General features: G+C 47.2%; 2 protein-coding genes across 2 annotated transcripts in view; one reads left to right on the forward strand and one right to left on the reverse strand.

Moving 5' to 3' along the window:
- Positions 1–19,159, forward strand: part of LOC144805412 (uncharacterized) — a 226,956-nt gene that overhangs the window by 128,485 nt on the left and 79,312 nt on the right. The window lies entirely within an intron of this gene.
- LOC144805422 (uncharacterized) overlaps positions 1–19,159 on the reverse strand; it is a 196,517-nt gene that overhangs the window by 63,522 nt on the left and 113,836 nt on the right. Inside the window, exon 3 of the mRNA XM_078671981.1 lies at positions 8,785–10,485. Coding sequence (XP_078528107.1) covers positions 8,785–10,485 — 1,701 coding nt within the window. The remainder of the gene's footprint in view (positions 1–8,784; positions 10,486–19,159) is intronic.

Here is a 19,159-nt window from a genome sequence, read left to right on the forward strand (position 1 = left end):
TTCCCCCAGTTTTTTGTGACCTTTCTGCCCCTTCTTGTGACCTTTGTGCCTCTGTGCCACTCATTTCCCCCCGTTTTCTGTGACATTTTTGCCCTTCCTGTGACCTTTTTGCCTTCTGTGCCACTCGTTTCCCCTGTATTCTTATGACCTTCTTGCCCTTTTTATGACCTTTCTGCCCTCTGTGCCATTTGTTTCCCCCTCAATTGTTGTGCCCTTTTGCCTTCTGTTTCCTTCGTCGCCCCTCACCACCCCCGCAACTGTGTCCCCTGCGGCTCCGCCCCCTGACTGCCCATTCGCTGCTCCCGCCTCCCAGCTGCTCCTCACTCCCACCTCCCCACACATGCCGGCCGCTGCGCGTTCGCGCTGCTGGCATGCAGCAAGCCTGTCTGCACCTGCCCGCACCTGGACCGCGCCCAGCGCAAGAACCCCTGGCCCCCACACCCGCCACCACTATGATGCCAGCACTCTGCAAGCTCTCAACCCCGGACGGACCCACAACTGCTTCAAGGCCGCCCCGAAACGCACACACGCTCCCTTCACCTGCCAGAACTGAAGCTACACCAGCCACAGAGCCGACAAACCACTCGCCAAGAAAGACCTCAACCACCTCCGATGCATACTACTGAACACCCGCTCCGCACGCAAACACTCCGTCGAGCTCTGGGACCTGCTCAACACAACCTCCCCAGACGTCACCTTCCTGACAGATACCTGGTTGAACAACTCCTCCGCACCCGACATCGCCGTAGCCATCCCACACGGCTACAAGATCACCCGCAGAGACCGCATCAACGGAGGTGGAGAAGGAATCAGCATCAGGGTCTCGACTAGCACTGACGACGCGCTCAGCACCGCCGAACACATGCATTTCCAGATCCACACAGACCCTAATTCCACCCTCAGAGGCACCCTCGTATACCGGCCCCCCAGACCCCGCCCCCAGTTCAGTGACTCCATCGCCGACTTCATCAGCACGCACGCCCTGACCTTCACCGACTACATCCTGCTCAGAGATCTGAACTTTCACCTTGAGAACAACAACGACAACAACTCCACAACCCTGATCGATAACCTCGCCAACCTCGGACTGAGACAACTCGTCACAACGCTTACCCACTCCGACAGGCCACAGGCTCGACCCTGTCTTCTCCTCAAGTCCGCATGTCTCCGTCAGCCACACAACCGAACTCCTCTGGACCGACCACCGCTGCATCCACATCACCTTCCAAAAACCCACCACACACCACCGCACCCAACAGATCCCCCACCGCTGCTGGAGCAAAATCACCGAAGACCAACTACATGCAAACCTTGCTCTTAGCCCACCCACCGAACCCTCCAACACCGACGTCGCTGCCCACAACCTCAGATGCTGGATCGAGGACTGCGCCAACACCCTCTCCCCACTGAAGAAACCCCCCCACAGAGACACCAGCAATAGGGCCAGCTGGTTCACCCCAGAACTCCTAGATTCCAAGCATGCCTGCAGGAAATTAGAGAAGAAATGGCAACGTGAACAAACTCCGGACAGCAACGCAGCACGCAAGGACGCCGTCCGCAACCACCACCACCTCATCAGGGCTGCCAAGAAGACCTCCTTCAAAGACCGCCTCGACATCAACGCACACGACAGCAAGGAGCTCTTCAACATCGTGAAGGAACTCTCCAACCCCAGCTCCAACACCAACGACATCCCGCCGTCGCAAGCCCTGTGCGACTCCCTCGCCACCTTCTTCCATCGCAAGATAGCAGACATACACGACCGCTTCAACACCCAGACAGCCCCAACAGACAGCAACACAATAGACCCTCCGCACACCATCGAACACATGCCTTTGCTAGCCTGGACCAGCGTGAGCGTCCATGACACCATCAAGACCATGCTTTACCTATCCCAAATTCAGAAAACATATAGTAAGCAAAGTAAACAAGTCAGGAAAAGGGTTTACCAGGCAAAAAACGTTGGAGCCAACTGTCGCTTGCAAAATGTTACACAATCTCAGCAAGCTTCGACATACAGTATCTACAGGGCAATATACAGATGAATTAACTGCAGAACTGTTTAAGCGTCTGTAAAAGCTTTTCAGTAGCGAGGTCCATAAACACATTTAGCTGGCAGCTAGTGATTAAACAGGTGACCTTAGTTTGTGGCTATGTGACATGTTCAAGGCGCAAACATGCAAGTGAGGGCCGCCTGGTAAACCACAGCTTAGTGCAAATATATATTAGTGCACCGGTATTGAGGTAATGGCCTGGTTGCAAATATCAGAATTGTCTGAAAGCAAGGAGGGGCCAGAGCTAACAGTCCACCACGATCATTGTAACTCAGCACCCACCCACCCACTCACAGTGACGGTAAAGGTTGGTCTTCCTACCCATGTCGTGACCTCCATTTGCACTAAGCTGTGGTTTACCAGGTGGCCCTCACTTGCATGTTTGCGCCTTGAACATGTCACATAGTCACAAACTAAGGTCACCTGTTTAATCACTAGCTGCCAGCTAAATGTGTTTATGGACCTCGCTACTGAAAAGCTTTTACAATTGTAGGCGGATGCCTTATGTTGTTCCCTTATTATTTTTTCCATCTGTACCCCAACAGGCTTCTGCAATTAAAACAGGCAATGATTAATACAGTCCTGATGATGATCCCGGTTTATTAGGAGCCAGGGGATTGAAACGTCGACGCTTAAACAGTTCTGCAGTTAATTCATCTGTATATTGCCCTGTAGATACTGTATGTCGAAGATTGCTGAGATTGTGTAACATTTTGCAAGCGACAGTTGGCTCCAACGTTTTTTACATGTTAAACCCTTTTCCTGACTTGTTTACTTTGCTTACTATATGTTTTCTGACTTTGGGATAGGTACAGGATTGTGCCCTATCTAAATGTGTGTATGTGACCTCCCCTAGGTCAATTGATTTCTCCTTGATCATACATTAAATATTTCCTCACCCGGCTGTGTGGAGAAAATTTTATTATAGTACTGATTTCGGTCTATAATTTCATTGTTTATTTTATTGAACTATCCTTAGGACCTTTGTTCTCTATAATAATTGACTACCCATGGTCCAGGGTATCCATTGGGCTCCCTTGTTTACTTAAAAAACCATCAAGACCATGAGCACAATCCACTCCGGCTCACCGTCAGACCCTTTCCCGCACCACGTCTTCAACAAAGCAAGCAGCTCCATCGCACCCCACCTATGCAACTTCATCAATCTCTCCCTTGAGACCGCGACCTTAACAGAGAGCTGGAAACACGGCGAGTTCACCGCCCTACTCAAAAAACCCAAGGCAAACCCAAGAGACCTCAAGAACTTCCGACCCATCTCTCTGCTCCCCTTCCCGGCCAAGGTCATCAAGAAAATTGTTACCAGACAGCTAACCCGATACCTCGAAAACAACCGAATCCTGGAACCTTCCCAGTCAGGGTTCCGCAGCAACCACAGCACCGAGACAGCCCTCATCGCCGCCACTGACGACATCAGGACCCTGCTAGACAAGGGGAAGACTGCAGCCCTCATCCTCCTAGACCTCTCCACCGCCTTCGACACAGTCTGCCACCGCACACTACGCGCATGCCTCCACGCCGCAGGGATCCGAGACAAGGCCGTGGAATGGACCACCTCCTTCCTCTTCGGCAGAACCGAGAGCGTCTGCCTCCCCCCGGTCCATTCCGAAGCCTCAGAGATCCTCTGCGGCCTACCTCAAGGATCCTCCCTCAGCCCGACACTGTTCAACATTTACATGGCCCCGCTCGCACACGTCGCCTGACAGCACGACCTCAATATAATCTCCTACACCGACGACACTCAGCTGATCTTCTCCCTCACCAAGAACCCCATCACCGCCAAAGCCAAATTCCATGACGGAATGTAGGCTGTTGCCAACTGGATGAAGATCAGCCGTCTGAAGCTGAACTCGGACAAGACGGAGGTGCTCATCCTCGGCTCCAACCCGTCAGCCTTGGCGACTCCTGGTGGCCAACGGCACTGGGGGCAGCCCCGACCACCAACCTCCACGCACGCAACCTGGGAATCATCCTCGACTCAACACTTCCAATGACCAAGCAAGTCAACATCGTCTCCTCCTCCTGCTTCAACACCCTCCGCATGCTCCGCAAGATCTACAGATGGATCCCGACAGATACAAGAAAGACAGTCACCCAGGCCCTCGTCAGCAGCAGACTCGACTACGGAAACGCCCTCTAAGCGGGAGCCCCAACCAAGCTCATCAATCGACTACAATGCATCCAAAATGCCTTGGCACGACTGAGCCTCGATGTACCACATCACCCCCACCTGAGAAACCTACACTGGCTCCCCGTCAACAAGAGGATATCCTTCAAGCTCCTCATCCACGCACACAAGGCACTCCACAAGAACGGCCCAGCCTACCTCAACAGACGGCTCTCCTTCTACACCCCCAACTGCCAGCTACGCTCCGCCGACCTCACTCGCCACCGTCCGTCGCATCCGAAGAACGACCACCTGCGCGAGATCCTTCTCCGACCTCGCCGCCAAGACATTGAACACCCTCCCACTGAGCCTACGACAGACCCAAGACCTGCTGACCTTCAGGAGGATACTAAGACCTGGCTGTTCGATCAGTAGCGGCCCCCGGCTTAACAAATGACTGATTGTTTCTCTAGTTGGCATTTGCCAGGGGATGTTCAGATACATTGGTTGAATTAAACCTTGGAGCAGCACTTGTAGCGTTGACTCTTGGAGTCTTGTAGTGTGTGCTGGAGGCGGTAGAACTGTCTTAATGTTCCATAGAGCTCAGAAAATCCAGACTCTCCATCTCAGAGCTCGACCTCTGTGGCTTGACCAGTAGAACTGCAATAAAGAAGATGACCTTGACCAGTTCTACCTCTCCCAACCTTTGAACGGATCCATGAGGAAATAAGTCCTTGTCTGGAAAGCAGATCCACACAAGGAGCAGCTGACAGAAGACCCTGCCTGGGAGGAAGATCTGCACAAGGCGCAGCTGACAGAAGGTCCTGCCTGGAAGGAAGATCTGCAGAAGGTGCAGCTGACAGAAGCCCCTGCCTGGAAGGAAGATCTGCACAGGGCACAGCTGACAGAAGGTCTGCCTGAAAAGAAGATCTGCACAAGGTGCAGCTGACAGAAGCCCTGCCTGGGAGGAAGATCTGCCCAAGGCGCTGCTGACAGAAGTCCTGCCTAGAAAGGAAGATATGCACAAGGCTCAGCTGACAGAAGTCCTGCCTAGAAAGGAAGATATGCACAAGGCGCAGCTGACAGAAGTCCTGCCTAGAAAGGAAGATCTGCACAAGGCACAGCTGAGAGAAGTCCACCCTGGAAGGAAGATATGCACATGGTACGACTGACAGAAGTCCACCCTGGAAGGAAGATATGCACAAGGCACAGCTGACCGAAGCCCCTTCCTGGAAGGAAGATCTGCACAAGGCACAGCTGACAGAAGTCCTGCCTAGAAAGGAAGATATGCACAAGGCACAGCTGGCAGAAGTCCTGCCTAGAAAGGAAGATATGCACAAGGCGCAGCTGATAGAAGTCCTCCTGGAAGGAAGATATGCACAAGGCACAGCTGATAGAAGTCCTCCTGGAAGGAAGATATGCACGAGGCGCAGCTAACAGAAGTCCAGCCTAGAAAGGAAGATATGCACAAGGCACAGCTGACAGAAGTCCTGCCTAGAAAGGAAGATCTGCACGAGGCGCAGCTGGCAGAAGTCCTGCCTGGAAGGAAGATCTGCACAAGGCACAGCTGACAGAAGTCCTGCCTAGAAAGGAAGATCTGCACGAGGCGCAGCTGGCAGAAGTCTTGACTGGAAGGAAGATCTGCACAAGGCGTAGATGACAGAAGTCCTGCCTAGAAAGGAAGATATGCACATGGCACAGCTGGCAGAAGTCCTGCCTAGAAAGGAAGATCTGCACGAGGCGCCGCTGGCAGAAGTCATGACTGGAAGGAAGATATGCACAAGGCACAGCTGACAGAAGTCCAGCCTAGAAAGGAAGATATGCACAAGGCACAGCTGGCAGAAGTCCTGCCTAGAAAGGAAGATCTGCACAAGGCGCAGCTGACAGAAGTCCACCCTGGAAGGAAGATATGCGCAAGGCACAGCTGACAGAAGTCCAGCCTAGAAAGGAAGATATGCACAAGGCACAGCTGGCAGCAGTCCTGCCTAGAAAGGAAGATCTGCACGAGGCGCAGCTGGCAAAAGTCCAGCCTAGAAAGGAAGATATGCACAAGGCGCAGCTGGCAGAAGTCCTGACTGGAAGGAAGATATGCACAAGGCACAGCTGAGAGAAGTCCACCCTGGAAGGAAGATATGCACGAAGCGCAGCTAACAGAAGTCCTGCCTAGAAAGGAAGATCTACACAAGGTGCAGCTGGCAGAAGTCCTGACTGGAAGGAAGATCTGCACAAGGCACAGCTGACAGAAGTCCTGCCTAGAAAGGAAGATCTGCACGAGGCGCAGCTGGCAGAAGTCCTGACTGGAAGGAAGATCTGCACAGGGCGCCGCTGACAGAAGTACAGCCTGGAAGGAAGATCTGCACAAGGCGCAGCTGGCAGAAGTCCTGACTGGAAGGAAGATCTGCACAAGGCACAGCTGACAGAAGTCCTGACTGGAAGGAAGAGCTGCACAAGGCGCAGCTGACAGAAGTCCTGCCTGGAAGGAAGATCTGCACGAGGCGCAGCTGACAGAAGGTCTGCCTGGCGATGACCTTAAAGCAGTGAGAGACCAACAAACCGCAAGATCCGTCAAGCCCAGCTAGCCACACTGGACGCAATGTACACCAAAGGCCTCATTTAGATTTCAGCGGATGGTTTATTCCATCACAAATGTGACAGGTATCCTGCCCGCCCCATTAAGAATGCATTACATCCTGTGGCAATTATAATAAGGCAGGCAGGATATCTGTCACGTTTTGATAATGCCTTGCCGTCGTTTGCAGAGTTTTACTCCGCGGAACTCCACGAAGTGCCATAGAAACTCTGTCGCACTCTGCAGACTTCCGCTAGTGCAGAGTTTATTAAGTTGCACTGCTCTCACTGATTTTTAGTGCCAGTACTATAAAAGCCTGCTTTAACAATTGCATCATTTAATGATCAAGAATTTCTTTTTTCAATTTTCAATCTTAGAAAACAAATATATATACTGTGTGTACAACAACATAAACAAGTATTATATATACTATTATATACAATAAATATACAACACATTTGAAATGACAAATTTTTCACTTATACCACATCCATACTTCTTTCATCCTTCCCAAACATACTACAAACAAAACAATCCCAAAGGGCACCAAAATCCAAATATAAAATGAAAATAGATTTAAATCCAAATCATCAATGGTCGAAATTATTCTGAAATGATGTTTAAGGCACTTTTTTTGTAACAAATTCTTGACAAAAAAGCGGATTGAGATGAGCTATGGTGATTCCTTAGAAAGGGTGACCTGGGATAATGGTCGACACGTTTCGAACCCTGAAACTTGTGGGGTTCTCATCAGGACCAAGAAGACTCTACAAAAAACAAAACATAACCATTTGTAGGTGAACTAAAAAATTAACTTAAGTGTGCCTCCCCAATGGCGCTTCCCCTACCTTGAGTCTTTGCTACCATTCTCCTATGTAGTGGTGGTATATGGGAATCTAAAAAAATTGTTGAAAGTTCTGATTAGGTCCTTCTTTACATGACAAACATTGCATGTTAGTCATATTCATGCATCACATCTCTTATTCTCTCATTCTCTACCCCGACACTTACCCCAATGGGAGGAAGATGATCTGATGGCGGACACACAGCGTGGGCGGCTCGCCTAAGGCTGTTGAGTAGTTTGGATGATCTTTTTCTGTAAGGTTAAAAAAGTAACCACCAATTACGGACTTGTGACCTGCGTTAGCACTTGGTTAGCGCCGAACTGGAAACGCGCTCGCATATTGAAACCTTTCTTTGCTGAGCTGCGCGCCACAACCGGTATTAAAATAGAAGTGATTCCACAATTTTCTTTTGCTTAGCGTCCTGCTTTCTGTTAAAGCAATCTCGGACTTGGATGCAGTCTTACCTGAATCAAGCAAAACTTTCTGAGTTAATCAGAGTCCTAGTTCGACAAAAACGTCCTGGTGAGCCATGGCACAGATTGAATTCAGTCAGTGCCTGAGTGAGTGTGGAAAATTACTTCCTGTATGTCACATGATCGGTCTCACGTAGCAAAGCATTCTGGGACCAGAAGTCCAATGTATATAAAAGGTGGTTCTAAACGAAATGAAAATGTTTTTAAGGTCGTCCTATTGTACCATAGATGGGGCTGTCTGTGTGGGTGTAGAACAATATTCCCTTTATATCGCATAGTCGTTGTTGCGTGAAGCATTGTGGGAACTGAAGTCCTGTATGTCCTGAGGTAGTCCAAATGAAGTGACTGTTGCGCATGGGCAGTGGGGGTTATTAGAATTCAAGATATTGCTTTAGGTGAATGTTGCGAGGCACAGGTAGGTGGGCAGTTCTCATGGTGAACCCAATATTTAGTATGAAGGAAAAATATAAAGGTTCGCAGTTCAACACTTCTCAATCAGTATTCATAGTGTTAGAAAGGCAATGTATATCTTGATGTTATCATCCAGGGGTGCCTTCTGAAAGTTTTGAGGAGGGCCCTCTCAAAGCTTGAAAATTTCTGAAATTTCATTGAGGCCATTTATTGCGGTATTATATTTCATAATTAACAGAGCTTCCCGCTGGCTCAGTCTGGCATCCAGGTCACTGCCGCGTTTGTCATTTTCGATTTTTGATATTACCGTCCATGAGAGTTCAGATTCCTTATGCTCATTTGACATCCAATGGTTGACGAGTGGTGCATTTGCCACATGTCTTCTTATCCGAGATTTGTGCTGGGTAATCCTTTGACGGATCTCTTGCGTGGTCTTCCCAATATACAGTTTTGGACATGGGCATAATATCCCATAAACTACATTTTTCGTTTTGCAGTTAGTAAAGCTTTCATGCTTCCAATGAGTGCCTTCAAAAGAGAAAACTGATCCTTCTACTGTTTGCTCACAGCATGTACAGGTCCCACATTTATGATGTCCCAATATTGGAGGGAGTTGAAGCATTTGTCTGAGATTGAGTTGTTGTTCATTGGGCAATGCTGCCCTGACCAGATGGTTTGCCACGTTCATATCTTTCTTAAATGCAAACAATGGCAATTCCGAAAAGTCCTCATGTAGATCTTTAACTAAATGCCAGTTGGTATTGATCATTTTCTTTAGTTGGTGTGCATTGGGACAAAAAGCTGTTACGCACACGATTCTAGTGGATTCCTGTTTTTTCTTTTTTTCAAGCAGCGAGTCCCTGGGGACCCACCATGCTCGTTTAAAGGCGTGTCTCACAAGTTTCTTTGGGTACCCTCTTTCAACCAGTCTTTCGACGAGCTGGGAGGCATGTGCAAAGTACTCATCCTTACAACAACAATTCCTCCGTATCCTCAAGAATTGTCCGAAAGGCAAATTCTGTCGTAGACTTCTTGGGTGGTAACTTGTGTAATGGAGGCTTTTATTTCTGTCCGTTGTTTTCCGATATAGAGTTGTTCCTAAGCCGCCATTTAAGGGAAAAACTTTAACATCCAAGAATGTAATTGCTCGATTTGATGATTCCGCAGTGAATTTAATGTCCTGTGTTTTTGAATTAATCCAGCCGACAAATTCCTCCAGAAGTTCTTGGGATCCGGTCCAGATAAAGAAGACATCGTCTATGTACCTCATATATTTAGAAATGCTGTCCGAGTATGGGTTGTTATTGTAAATGAATTTTCCTTCATATAGTCCCATGTAGAGAACTGCCAGCTCAGGTGCAAAGGGGCAGCCCATGGCTACTCCTTTTACCTGGAAGAAGAATTCGGAGTCGAATGTGAAGAAGTTTCTCTGTAAAGCAAATTTTGCTAAATTTAACAAAAATTCTGTGGGGACCCTTCTGGGGCGTGGTCTAGAATCCAGAAAAAACTCCAACGTCTCCAATGCTTGTTCTTGTGGTATTTGAGTATAAAGTGAAGTGACGTCCATTGTCACCAATAATTGATTTGTAATGTCAAACTGTACAGTCTTTATTCGGTTCAAAAAAGCTGTGGTGTCTTTCAAATGAGCTGGTACTTCGTTGACAAATGGCTTCAGAAAGAAATCAATATATTTCGCCACTGGTTCTATGAGAGAATCACAGCCCGAAACAATTGGGCGTCCTGGCAGATTTGTGTCATCTTTATGTAACTTGGGGAGAACATAGAACACCGGTATTCTGGGACTTGTATTTTGAAGGTAGAGAAATTCTTTAGGACCAAGGATCCCACACTCAAAACCACTTTGAATGATCCTGAAAAGTTCGGATTGTAGATCATTTGTGGGGTTCTTTCCGATCCGACGATAACAGTTGGTATCATTGAGTTGCCTAAATATTTCTTCCTTATATTTGTTTACATCCCAGACCACTATTCCTCCTCCCTTATCGGCCTGTTTTATGACCACAGTTTTGTCATTTTTTAATGTCAATAGGGCATCCTTTTCACTTTTTTGAAGGTTGTATTTGATGTATTGCTTTTTATGTTCAATTGCTGATATTCCTGAAAGCAAAGTCCTTTCAAATGTTAAAACCTCTTTTGGAATTTTATACCCAGGAGGGATAAAGGTAGATTTCTTTTTAAGTCCAGTGACTTCCAACATATTGGAAGGGGGAGAATCTTTAAAGAAAGTTCTGAGTCGAATCATACGGCAAAACTCCATTGCTTCCAATTTCATCTTAACGAAGTTTGTAGGTTTTGTGGAAAAGTAAATTTTGCCATGTTGTATGTGCCTACGTGTTCCCCATCTTATGTTATATGTGCATGATCGATATGCATGTATTCCCTCCTGATCGATTAAAGACGCAATTACAGTTGTGTCCATCTCTAGTATGCCAGTTTCCAGTCATCGTGAAAGCAACGAATATTAGGCCTATGTAAACCTACGTTGCCACATTTCACAGTGTGCACGTTAATTCATTGAATTGTCCCCGTTTCTAGGCCTCAAAAGGGCCCGGACTCAGATTCAGCTCCTGTCTCCTGAACCCTCTCCGAGGAGCGATACAGCCCCCACCTGCATCCCTGACCCTTCACTTACTTCATGCCTCGCAGTGCCCGGCCCGGCCTGGCTCTGCATCCCAGTCTGCCAAGAGTATGTTATGCTTCTAGTTATCAGTCCAGCCCTCCTTCTCTGCATTCCTAAGCTACTGCATCGCATCAATAGTTTCCGTCATGGTCTAGCCTTTATGTCTCCATGTAAGAGAAATACTGTATTAATATTCATAGAATATTCCTCGCACACGCAACACATGTAGAATTATGCATGCACCAGTCTTAGTGTCTAGTAGCCTTTGCCCTGATAACTTTTGGATTCTATCAATATGTACTCCAAACACCAGATACCAGATATGCCTTGGGTACATGTCGCTCTGACACTCCAGACTTTAGTCTCCTCTTCTAGCGCAGATGTCATAGCCCCCAGTTCTCCCTGGTAACACGTCATTGCCCGTTTGCGCGCACCACTAGGTTAGAGGTCCCAGCTGCTCAGGTAGCCCCCTCCATGTTTCCGCCCCGTTTATGACATTTCTGTTACGTTTACATCACATGTCTATGTATACGCCCTGTACACGCCTTCTTGTTACATCATTTTGCCCTTATCTTTCGCGACTGCTACGAGTCACGCCTACTGCTACGCCTACTGTATTGAATGTAATGCAATTGTTTTAATATATATATACTGTGGACTGTTACAAAAAGTTACCCATCCTCTCTTGTCCTTTCCCGTTTCCTGGCAGCTGCCATTCCGTTCTATTGCAGGCTGTCCTGTTCCTGTCCTTTATGCCTGATTAAAGCCTGTCGACTCAAGATACCTCGAATCCTGACTCTTATTTATTGAGCTATCTGTTTTATTGATTGTATTAAAAAATAGTACCGGTAATTAATTATTTATTTACCACATAATGGCGCCCGAATAGGAACTTGCCCTTTCCCCACGCGCCGGCGAAGCCACGCAGGCCCCCTGACCCTCTGCAGCCGTGACGGAACTCTACTGCGCACCGGCAGATATTTCTGCTTCAAGTATCCCTCAGGCCCACGGAGGAGACGGAGATTGCGGTCCAGCATCCAGACGAGGCGGTGAGGAACGGGGCGAGTCCCGACCAGAGCCCAAGCCGAGAGTCCAAGGTCCGAGGTATCCGGAGGCCCACCTGTAACTGAAGTCCGAAGTTCGTAGTCCGTCGTCGTAGCAGTCCAGTCCGAGGCCTTCCGTTCTTGCTGCCCGGTGAGTACCGTTGCTGGGGTAGTATCTAGACAGGGTCAATTAATTTGTCTCTGGTCCGTGGGTTTGGGTACGCAGATCCAACACGAAGTGTTCACCTAGGTGGACGCGGGTCCTGACGTGTCTCTTTATGGGACCGGTAAGTTTCGTGCTGTTTTAGCAGTGCATCTAGTCATTCTAGTAAGTTCTGTTCTCGAGAAATTCATGTGTTCTGTCCGAATTGTTATTTTAAATGTTATTTCATGTGTTTTCAATGTCGTGGTATGAGTGATTTGTTTTTCCAGTTATTATTGTGTTTATCGTGTATTGTATTGTGTCCAGATTCCAGCCTAGGCAATGCCTCTATTCTCGAAATTACGTCAGTTAAAAACCAGAAAAGGATTGCTCAAGGAAGCAGTTCCTGTCCCGCCTAGGGACAGTCCAGGTCATTTTATGTATCATAAGCATGGCCTAAGTGCCATATTATATCTAGACTTATGGGTGGATTACACCAAGGAATTAGAAGAGAAATATAGATGGCCCGTATCAGGTACGTGGGATGCCGAGTGCATCATGCGAGTAGAAGAAGTATTATGGAAAAAGAAAGCCAGACAGTCCCAGAAAGACGCCATCGAGTTATGGCGCAAAGAATCTCATAGAAGAACCGAAAAAGAAATCAGAAAAACAGAATTAAGTAGGGAATCCTCAGAAAGAGCCCAAGAAAGGGAATTGATCGAAGTAGGTGAACGAGTTAAAGCCGAACAGTCAGACAGACAGAGAAATGCCCTTATTAAGGGTATGTATCCTCTTCTTGCCGAGGGCTTGCCGAAAGCAACCCCGGAAGCACCATGTAATTTTCCGCCGCCATTAGTTCCGATCAAGCTACGTCACAAACCGACCGCAGCTGATATTTTTCTCTCGTCCTATTTGGACGACACAGTCCCAGAATATGCAAATCCTGTTCCGCCAGCTCCCGTAAATAATGTAATTCCTGTTCCTCCAGCCACCGGGGCACCCGTTACAGCACCTGTTACGGTACCCCCGGTCCAGCCTACAGTACATGTACCCGCTACATCAGTCACTCTCCCAGCACGTACAATACCCGTTGACAATTCTAGTCTAGGGGCCACGGGGGGAAGTCCTCCTGGAACCCCGCCTCAACACAGACGTCTAACGTTACTCGAGCTACATGAACGAGCGTTACAGCGTTCGCCCAAGCTTCAGTCAGTTGCAGATATCAAGCGAGCCCTTACCGAATGCCGTTATGATCCAGTCCCAGGCGATGATGATATGGTCCTGTATTCATTGCGTGTAAGACGGGTGACCGAATATTTGGACACCCTGCCGAATATGAAAGGATATCTAGACAGAATATATCGTTTCATCCGTACAGGAGTAGATCCAGAAAGTATTGGCAACGCCATGGTCCAAAGAAAAGTCGAGATTCAGCTCATGCTTTTAAAGTTTCTAATTAATTGTTTAATAAGGGAACAAGATTATCCGGATAAAGATCCGGAAGAAATGAAAGTCCTGACCAGGTGGAGTGACCATATAGCCGAGGGAAGACACAAGACACAGAACTGTATAGAGAGTATGTACAAGAAAATCCGTAGGGAAATAATAAAGTTACACGAGAAACGAGAAGCAGCACAAGTAACCGAGAAAGAAGACAACTCTGATACTGAAGAGGTAGACGACGAGAATCCCTCCAGAATAGCGTATGTAGGTAGAACTAGACTTCCCGACCGACATTCACGCCTAGAACACAAGAACGTTTTCCCTTCTCCAGCACCAGAACAAAGTTCTCTTGAGCAAGTATTTCAAGTTACCGATCACATTCTGAAATCACGAATCGGTTATAGTGAACTTAGTACCATGCATGAACAAGAACTAGCCCGATCAGCAGTCCGATGGACTACTGATTCTACCACTTTTCCAGACGAAATAGTGGCACGAATGTTTCTGAAACTGCCCCCAGCCGAGCAGCGACTGGTGGGTATGTATATGATCCAGCACCTCATTACACTGTATGAGGGACAGCATTCTGATCCAGGTCCGTTACATGATGTTCTGAACGAGTTACTCCAGTATAGATGGAGAGGTCTAGGTACTGATTTAATTAGTATCATTCTAGAACAGCGCCACAAATATCGAACGTTTCTGAATCCGCATTTTGTTCGTGTCTCACCTCCAGAAAGTAAATCATTTTACATAGATAGACAGCATCCGTTACGAGAAGTACACCCAGTTAGGACAGCGGGTGGTGAGCTAGAACGAGTATTTGTTTACACCCCTATCACAAAGATGGAACTCTTAGAGATGAAAAAGTTAATTCCCTGTCACGACAAAGATCCAGCAGGGTTCCATCGAGAATTAAAAGACATGCTCCGTATGGGAGAATACACGTATCCTGATATCATTAAAATGTTAAAGGTCCTGTTGCCCGCAGGGGTATATGAAAAACTCAAGGAAAAAGAATGGGAGGTGGGAGAGAAAAAGATAGATTGGACAGCTCTAGAAGCTGAAGATAATTCACGAGTACCAGGTACCGGTCTTGGGGGTAAAGTTAAAGAATTGCCCGAGTTATTGATACAGGTTTTGCCAAGGTTACTAGCCACGAAAAAGGAAGATTGGGATGCAATCTCAGCTTGTAAACAGAAACAGGATGAAGACACTAGTGATTTTTATTCTAGATTTGAAAAATGTTTTATTATTAACAGTGGTTTGAAAACAAGTAGTGAATCGTACCCTCATCTTTTTGTTACCAAACTAGTCGAGAATTCAAGTCCACAAGTTAAAAATCGAGTATTGAAAGTCGAAAGTAGTTGGCAAGCTAATACTCCGTCACAGATGTTACAAATGCTCCAGTATCACCAGAACAGAATCAGGGAAGAGTAAGAACACGAAAGGAGACGTATGAAAGACACGAAAATGAAAGTATTAGTTGCACAATCTGTTCCACAAGACAGTCAGAAGAGGGGTCCGAATCAAGCCAGTCATCCTGCAGCTCCCGTTAAAGGGACTTGCAATTACTGTAAACAGCCAGGTCATTTTATAAACGAGTGTGCAGTTCTGAAACACAACATAGCTACTGGCAAGACTAAAGAAAGACCACGTCCGCCTAGACAAGAACAAGTTTCACAGACTTCTCAGCCACCACAGAATGCACAACAGACAGTTCCAGCACCGCAGCCTATCGCTGCAACACAGCATGTTACACAGCAAATGTACCAGTATGCCCAGACAGAGTATCCAGAGTATCAGCAGTATTCATGAAACAGCCTAGAGAGGGAGGTAGGCTTGCCTCTCATCGAGATACCTGTAGATCAAGAGGGTCCCTATCTACACAGTCAAGTATTAGGGAAAGACAGAAAGTTTTTGATTGATACAGGGGCAAGTAGGACTACTATCAGTCATGACGAGGTTCCAGGGGCTCCGCTCTCAGGCTCTAAAAATGTTTCCCTTGGATTTTCAGGAAAGCCGATTGTTAATGAAATTTCGAAACCAATCACTCTAGAAGTTGGTCCATTGTCCCGAACTACTGATTTGTTACTTACGAAATCATGTCCAGAAAATTTGTTAGGCATTAAAACATTAAAAGAATTAGGTGCAGTAATTTGCTGCTCCCCAGAAGGGGTCAGATTGTTTCTGAGAGACTTTAAAGGTCATTATGTATTACGTGATTTTGATCCAAGATTATTGAATGTACCACAGCATTTATGGGCGCAAGGTCCAACTGATGTAGGTTGTATGCATATCACACCCCATCGTGTGACTCTCAAGCAAGGTATAGTTTTGCCACGAATCAGACAGTACAGATTGCCACCTGAGGCTGTAGCAGCCTTATCCAAAATTATTGACGAACTTATTGTTCAAGGAGTGGTTGTAGAAACTGACTCCAATGTATGTAATTCTCCTATCATTCCAGTCCTGAAACGTACTGATCCAAATGCACCTCCAGTATATCGATTAGTGATTGACCTTCGAGAGCTTAATAAATGTATCATACCGCAGTACCCAGTAGTCTCAGATATTTCTTCCCTATTGACAGCCATTGATTCTGAAGCTACATTCTTAACAGTTATCGATCTTAAGAACGCATTTTTCAGTGTCCCCATTCATCCAGACAGCCAGTACCTTTTCGGTTTTTGTTTAAATGGAAGAAGCTATAAATTCACACGAGCTCCTCAAGGTTTCACAGAAAGTCCTAGTATTTACAGTCAAGCACTTAAGAGACAACTAGACAATATTCACATGCCAACTGACACTGCCCTGCTCCAGTATGTTGATGATCTACTGATCACAGCCCGTTCTGAACGTGACTGCGAGCGTGCGTCACTCACGGTTCTGTATTTTCTGGCCGAGCAGGGGCACAAGGTGTCCCCTTCCAAATTACAATTCTGTGTCCAGCAAGTGGTCTACTTAGGACACTTACTGTCCAAGTGGGGTAGGCAGTTGACACCAGACCGTATCCAGTTAATAGCGAGTCTTCCACAGCCCAAGACACAGAAGGAGGTACGAGCTTTTATTGGCCTCACTTCTTATTGCAGACAATGGATTCCTCAGTATGCATTTCTAGCCAAGCCACTGATACAGTTAACGACACAGGAGGCAGCCGTATCGACTGTCCTCCCTAGGACCCAGGAACATACACTTGTTTTCAATGAATTAAAGAAAGCCTTATGCCAAGCACCTGTTCTAGCAACACCGAACTACAGTAAGCCTTTTACACTTTTTGTCACAGAACGTGATGGTACTGCATTATCTGTTCTCACACAAGATCAAGCAGGACAGTACAAACCCTGTGCTTATTTTTTGAGCACATTAGATCCAGTAGCCCAGGCTCTGCCTGCGTGCCTCAAGTCAGTTGCAGCCACAGCTCTAGCTATCAGACAAAGTGATTCCATAGTATTAGGACACTCCCTGACAGTACAAGTTCCACATTCCGTGGAAGTTCTTTTAAACCGAACACAGACTCAGCACTTGACAATTGCACGTTTAACAGGTTATGAACTGACACTGTTTCAGCCACACATAGAAATCAGACGCTGCAACATTCTAAATCCTGCTACACTGTTACCGTCAGTTACTTCAAATCCTGCCACACATGAATGTGTGGAAGTTGTTAACACTATGACAAAGCCAAGACAAGACCTGACAGACATTGCATTACCTAATCCCGACCTGACACTTTATGTGGATGGTTCATGTATGAGAACAAGTACAGGAGAACTAGTAGCCGCGTATGCAGTGAATACTGAAACTGAAGTTATAGAAACACATCGTATTGACACCCTGTCTGCTCAAGCAGCAGAGCTAGTTGCTCTGACCCAAGCCTGCATACGTGCCAAGAACCTGAAAGTAAACATATATACAGATTCACGTTACGCATTCGGAGTCGTACACGACTTTGGAGTGCTCTGGCAGGAGAGAGGTTTCATGACTTCTCATGGAACCAAGATTCAGCATGGTCTCCTCATTCAAGCTCTGTTAGAGGCAATACATTTACCGACAGCTATCGCTATCATGAAGTGCAAGGCACATACAAAAGTTACTGACATCATTTCCCAAGGTAACGATCTAGCAGATCGAACAGCCAAGCTTACAGCTCAGACCCCAGAAATCTAGTTAACACGACACAGACACTCACTCCAGATCCGACTACTTGTATGACAGTCAAGGACCCTACACAAGATGTCATAGACATACAGTTACACGCTACTCCCGAAGAAATCAAGAAATGGTCCGAACAAGGAGGGGTCCAGACAGATCAAGGATGGTTGACGAAGGGAAAAGCCACATGGTTTCTCCCCGACTCTATGGTTCAAGTCATTATTAATACCGCACATAGTCCAGCACATCTAGGAGAAAAAGCTATGTTAGACAGTATTCAGAACCTTTGGTTCAACAAGCACTTACGAGCTGCAGCCAAGCCCTCTTCCCTCTCTCCCCTTCTTTTCAACCTCTATATCCGCCCCCTTATTTCTTCGCTTCTAGAGCTGGGGGTCTCGGTGTATAACTACGCTGACGACCTCCAGCTCGTCTTCGATCTGTCTTCCCCCACTCACTCTCTTCCCAAGCTCAGGTCGACTCTTGTCTTTATTTCCCAGTGGATGAGCCTCAATCATTTGAAGCTCAACCCTGATAAGACAGAGCTCGTCCTCACTGGTGGCCCCTCTAATCCCTGGTCCTCTGCTCATTGGCCCCTTTCCTTTGGTCCTCCTCCTTCCCCGGTTTCCTCTGTTCGGACTCTGGGCATCAAGGTCAGCAATGATCTTTCGATGCATGCGCATATTAGTTCTGTTGTATCCTCTTGTTTTCTTTCCCTTCGTCTTATCCGCAAGATCTCCCGGTTTTTTTCTGTTGATGCACTCAAAGTTATCATCACTGCCCTCATTACATCCCGCCTGGATTATGGCAATGGCCTGTTTGTAGGCATCCCTGCCTACGAGACTCGTCGTCTCCAGGCCATCCAGAACCAGGCGGCCCGTCTTGTCCTTCGTCTTCCCAAGTTCTCCCATATCACTCCCGCCCTTAAAACCCTTCACTGGCTCCCTGTTCAGTACAGGTCCCAGTTTAAACTTGCTTGCCTGGCCTTTCGGGCGCAAGCCCGTTCCGCTCCTTTCTTCATCAACTCCCTCATCTCCTCTCATGCCCCTTCCCGTTCCCTCCGTTCCTCTTCCCTCTCTCTCCTTCACGTTCCCCGCTTCCGAAAGTCTCGCACAGGGGGCACCCGCTTCTCTGTGCGCGCGCCGCAGATCTGGAACTCCCTCCCCCTCTCTATCCGTTCCATCCCCATCTTTTCTCACTTTCGGAAAGCCCTCAAAACTTTTCTCTTCCTTCAGGCTTTCCCGGACTAATTCCTCCCCCT

Source organism: Lissotriton helveticus, assembly GCF_964261635.1.
Source record: "Lissotriton helveticus chromosome 1_1 unlocalized genomic scaffold, aLisHel1.1 SUPER_1_unloc_1, whole genome shotgun sequence".
NCBI lineage: Eukaryota > Metazoa > Chordata > Amphibia > Caudata > Salamandridae > Lissotriton > Lissotriton helveticus.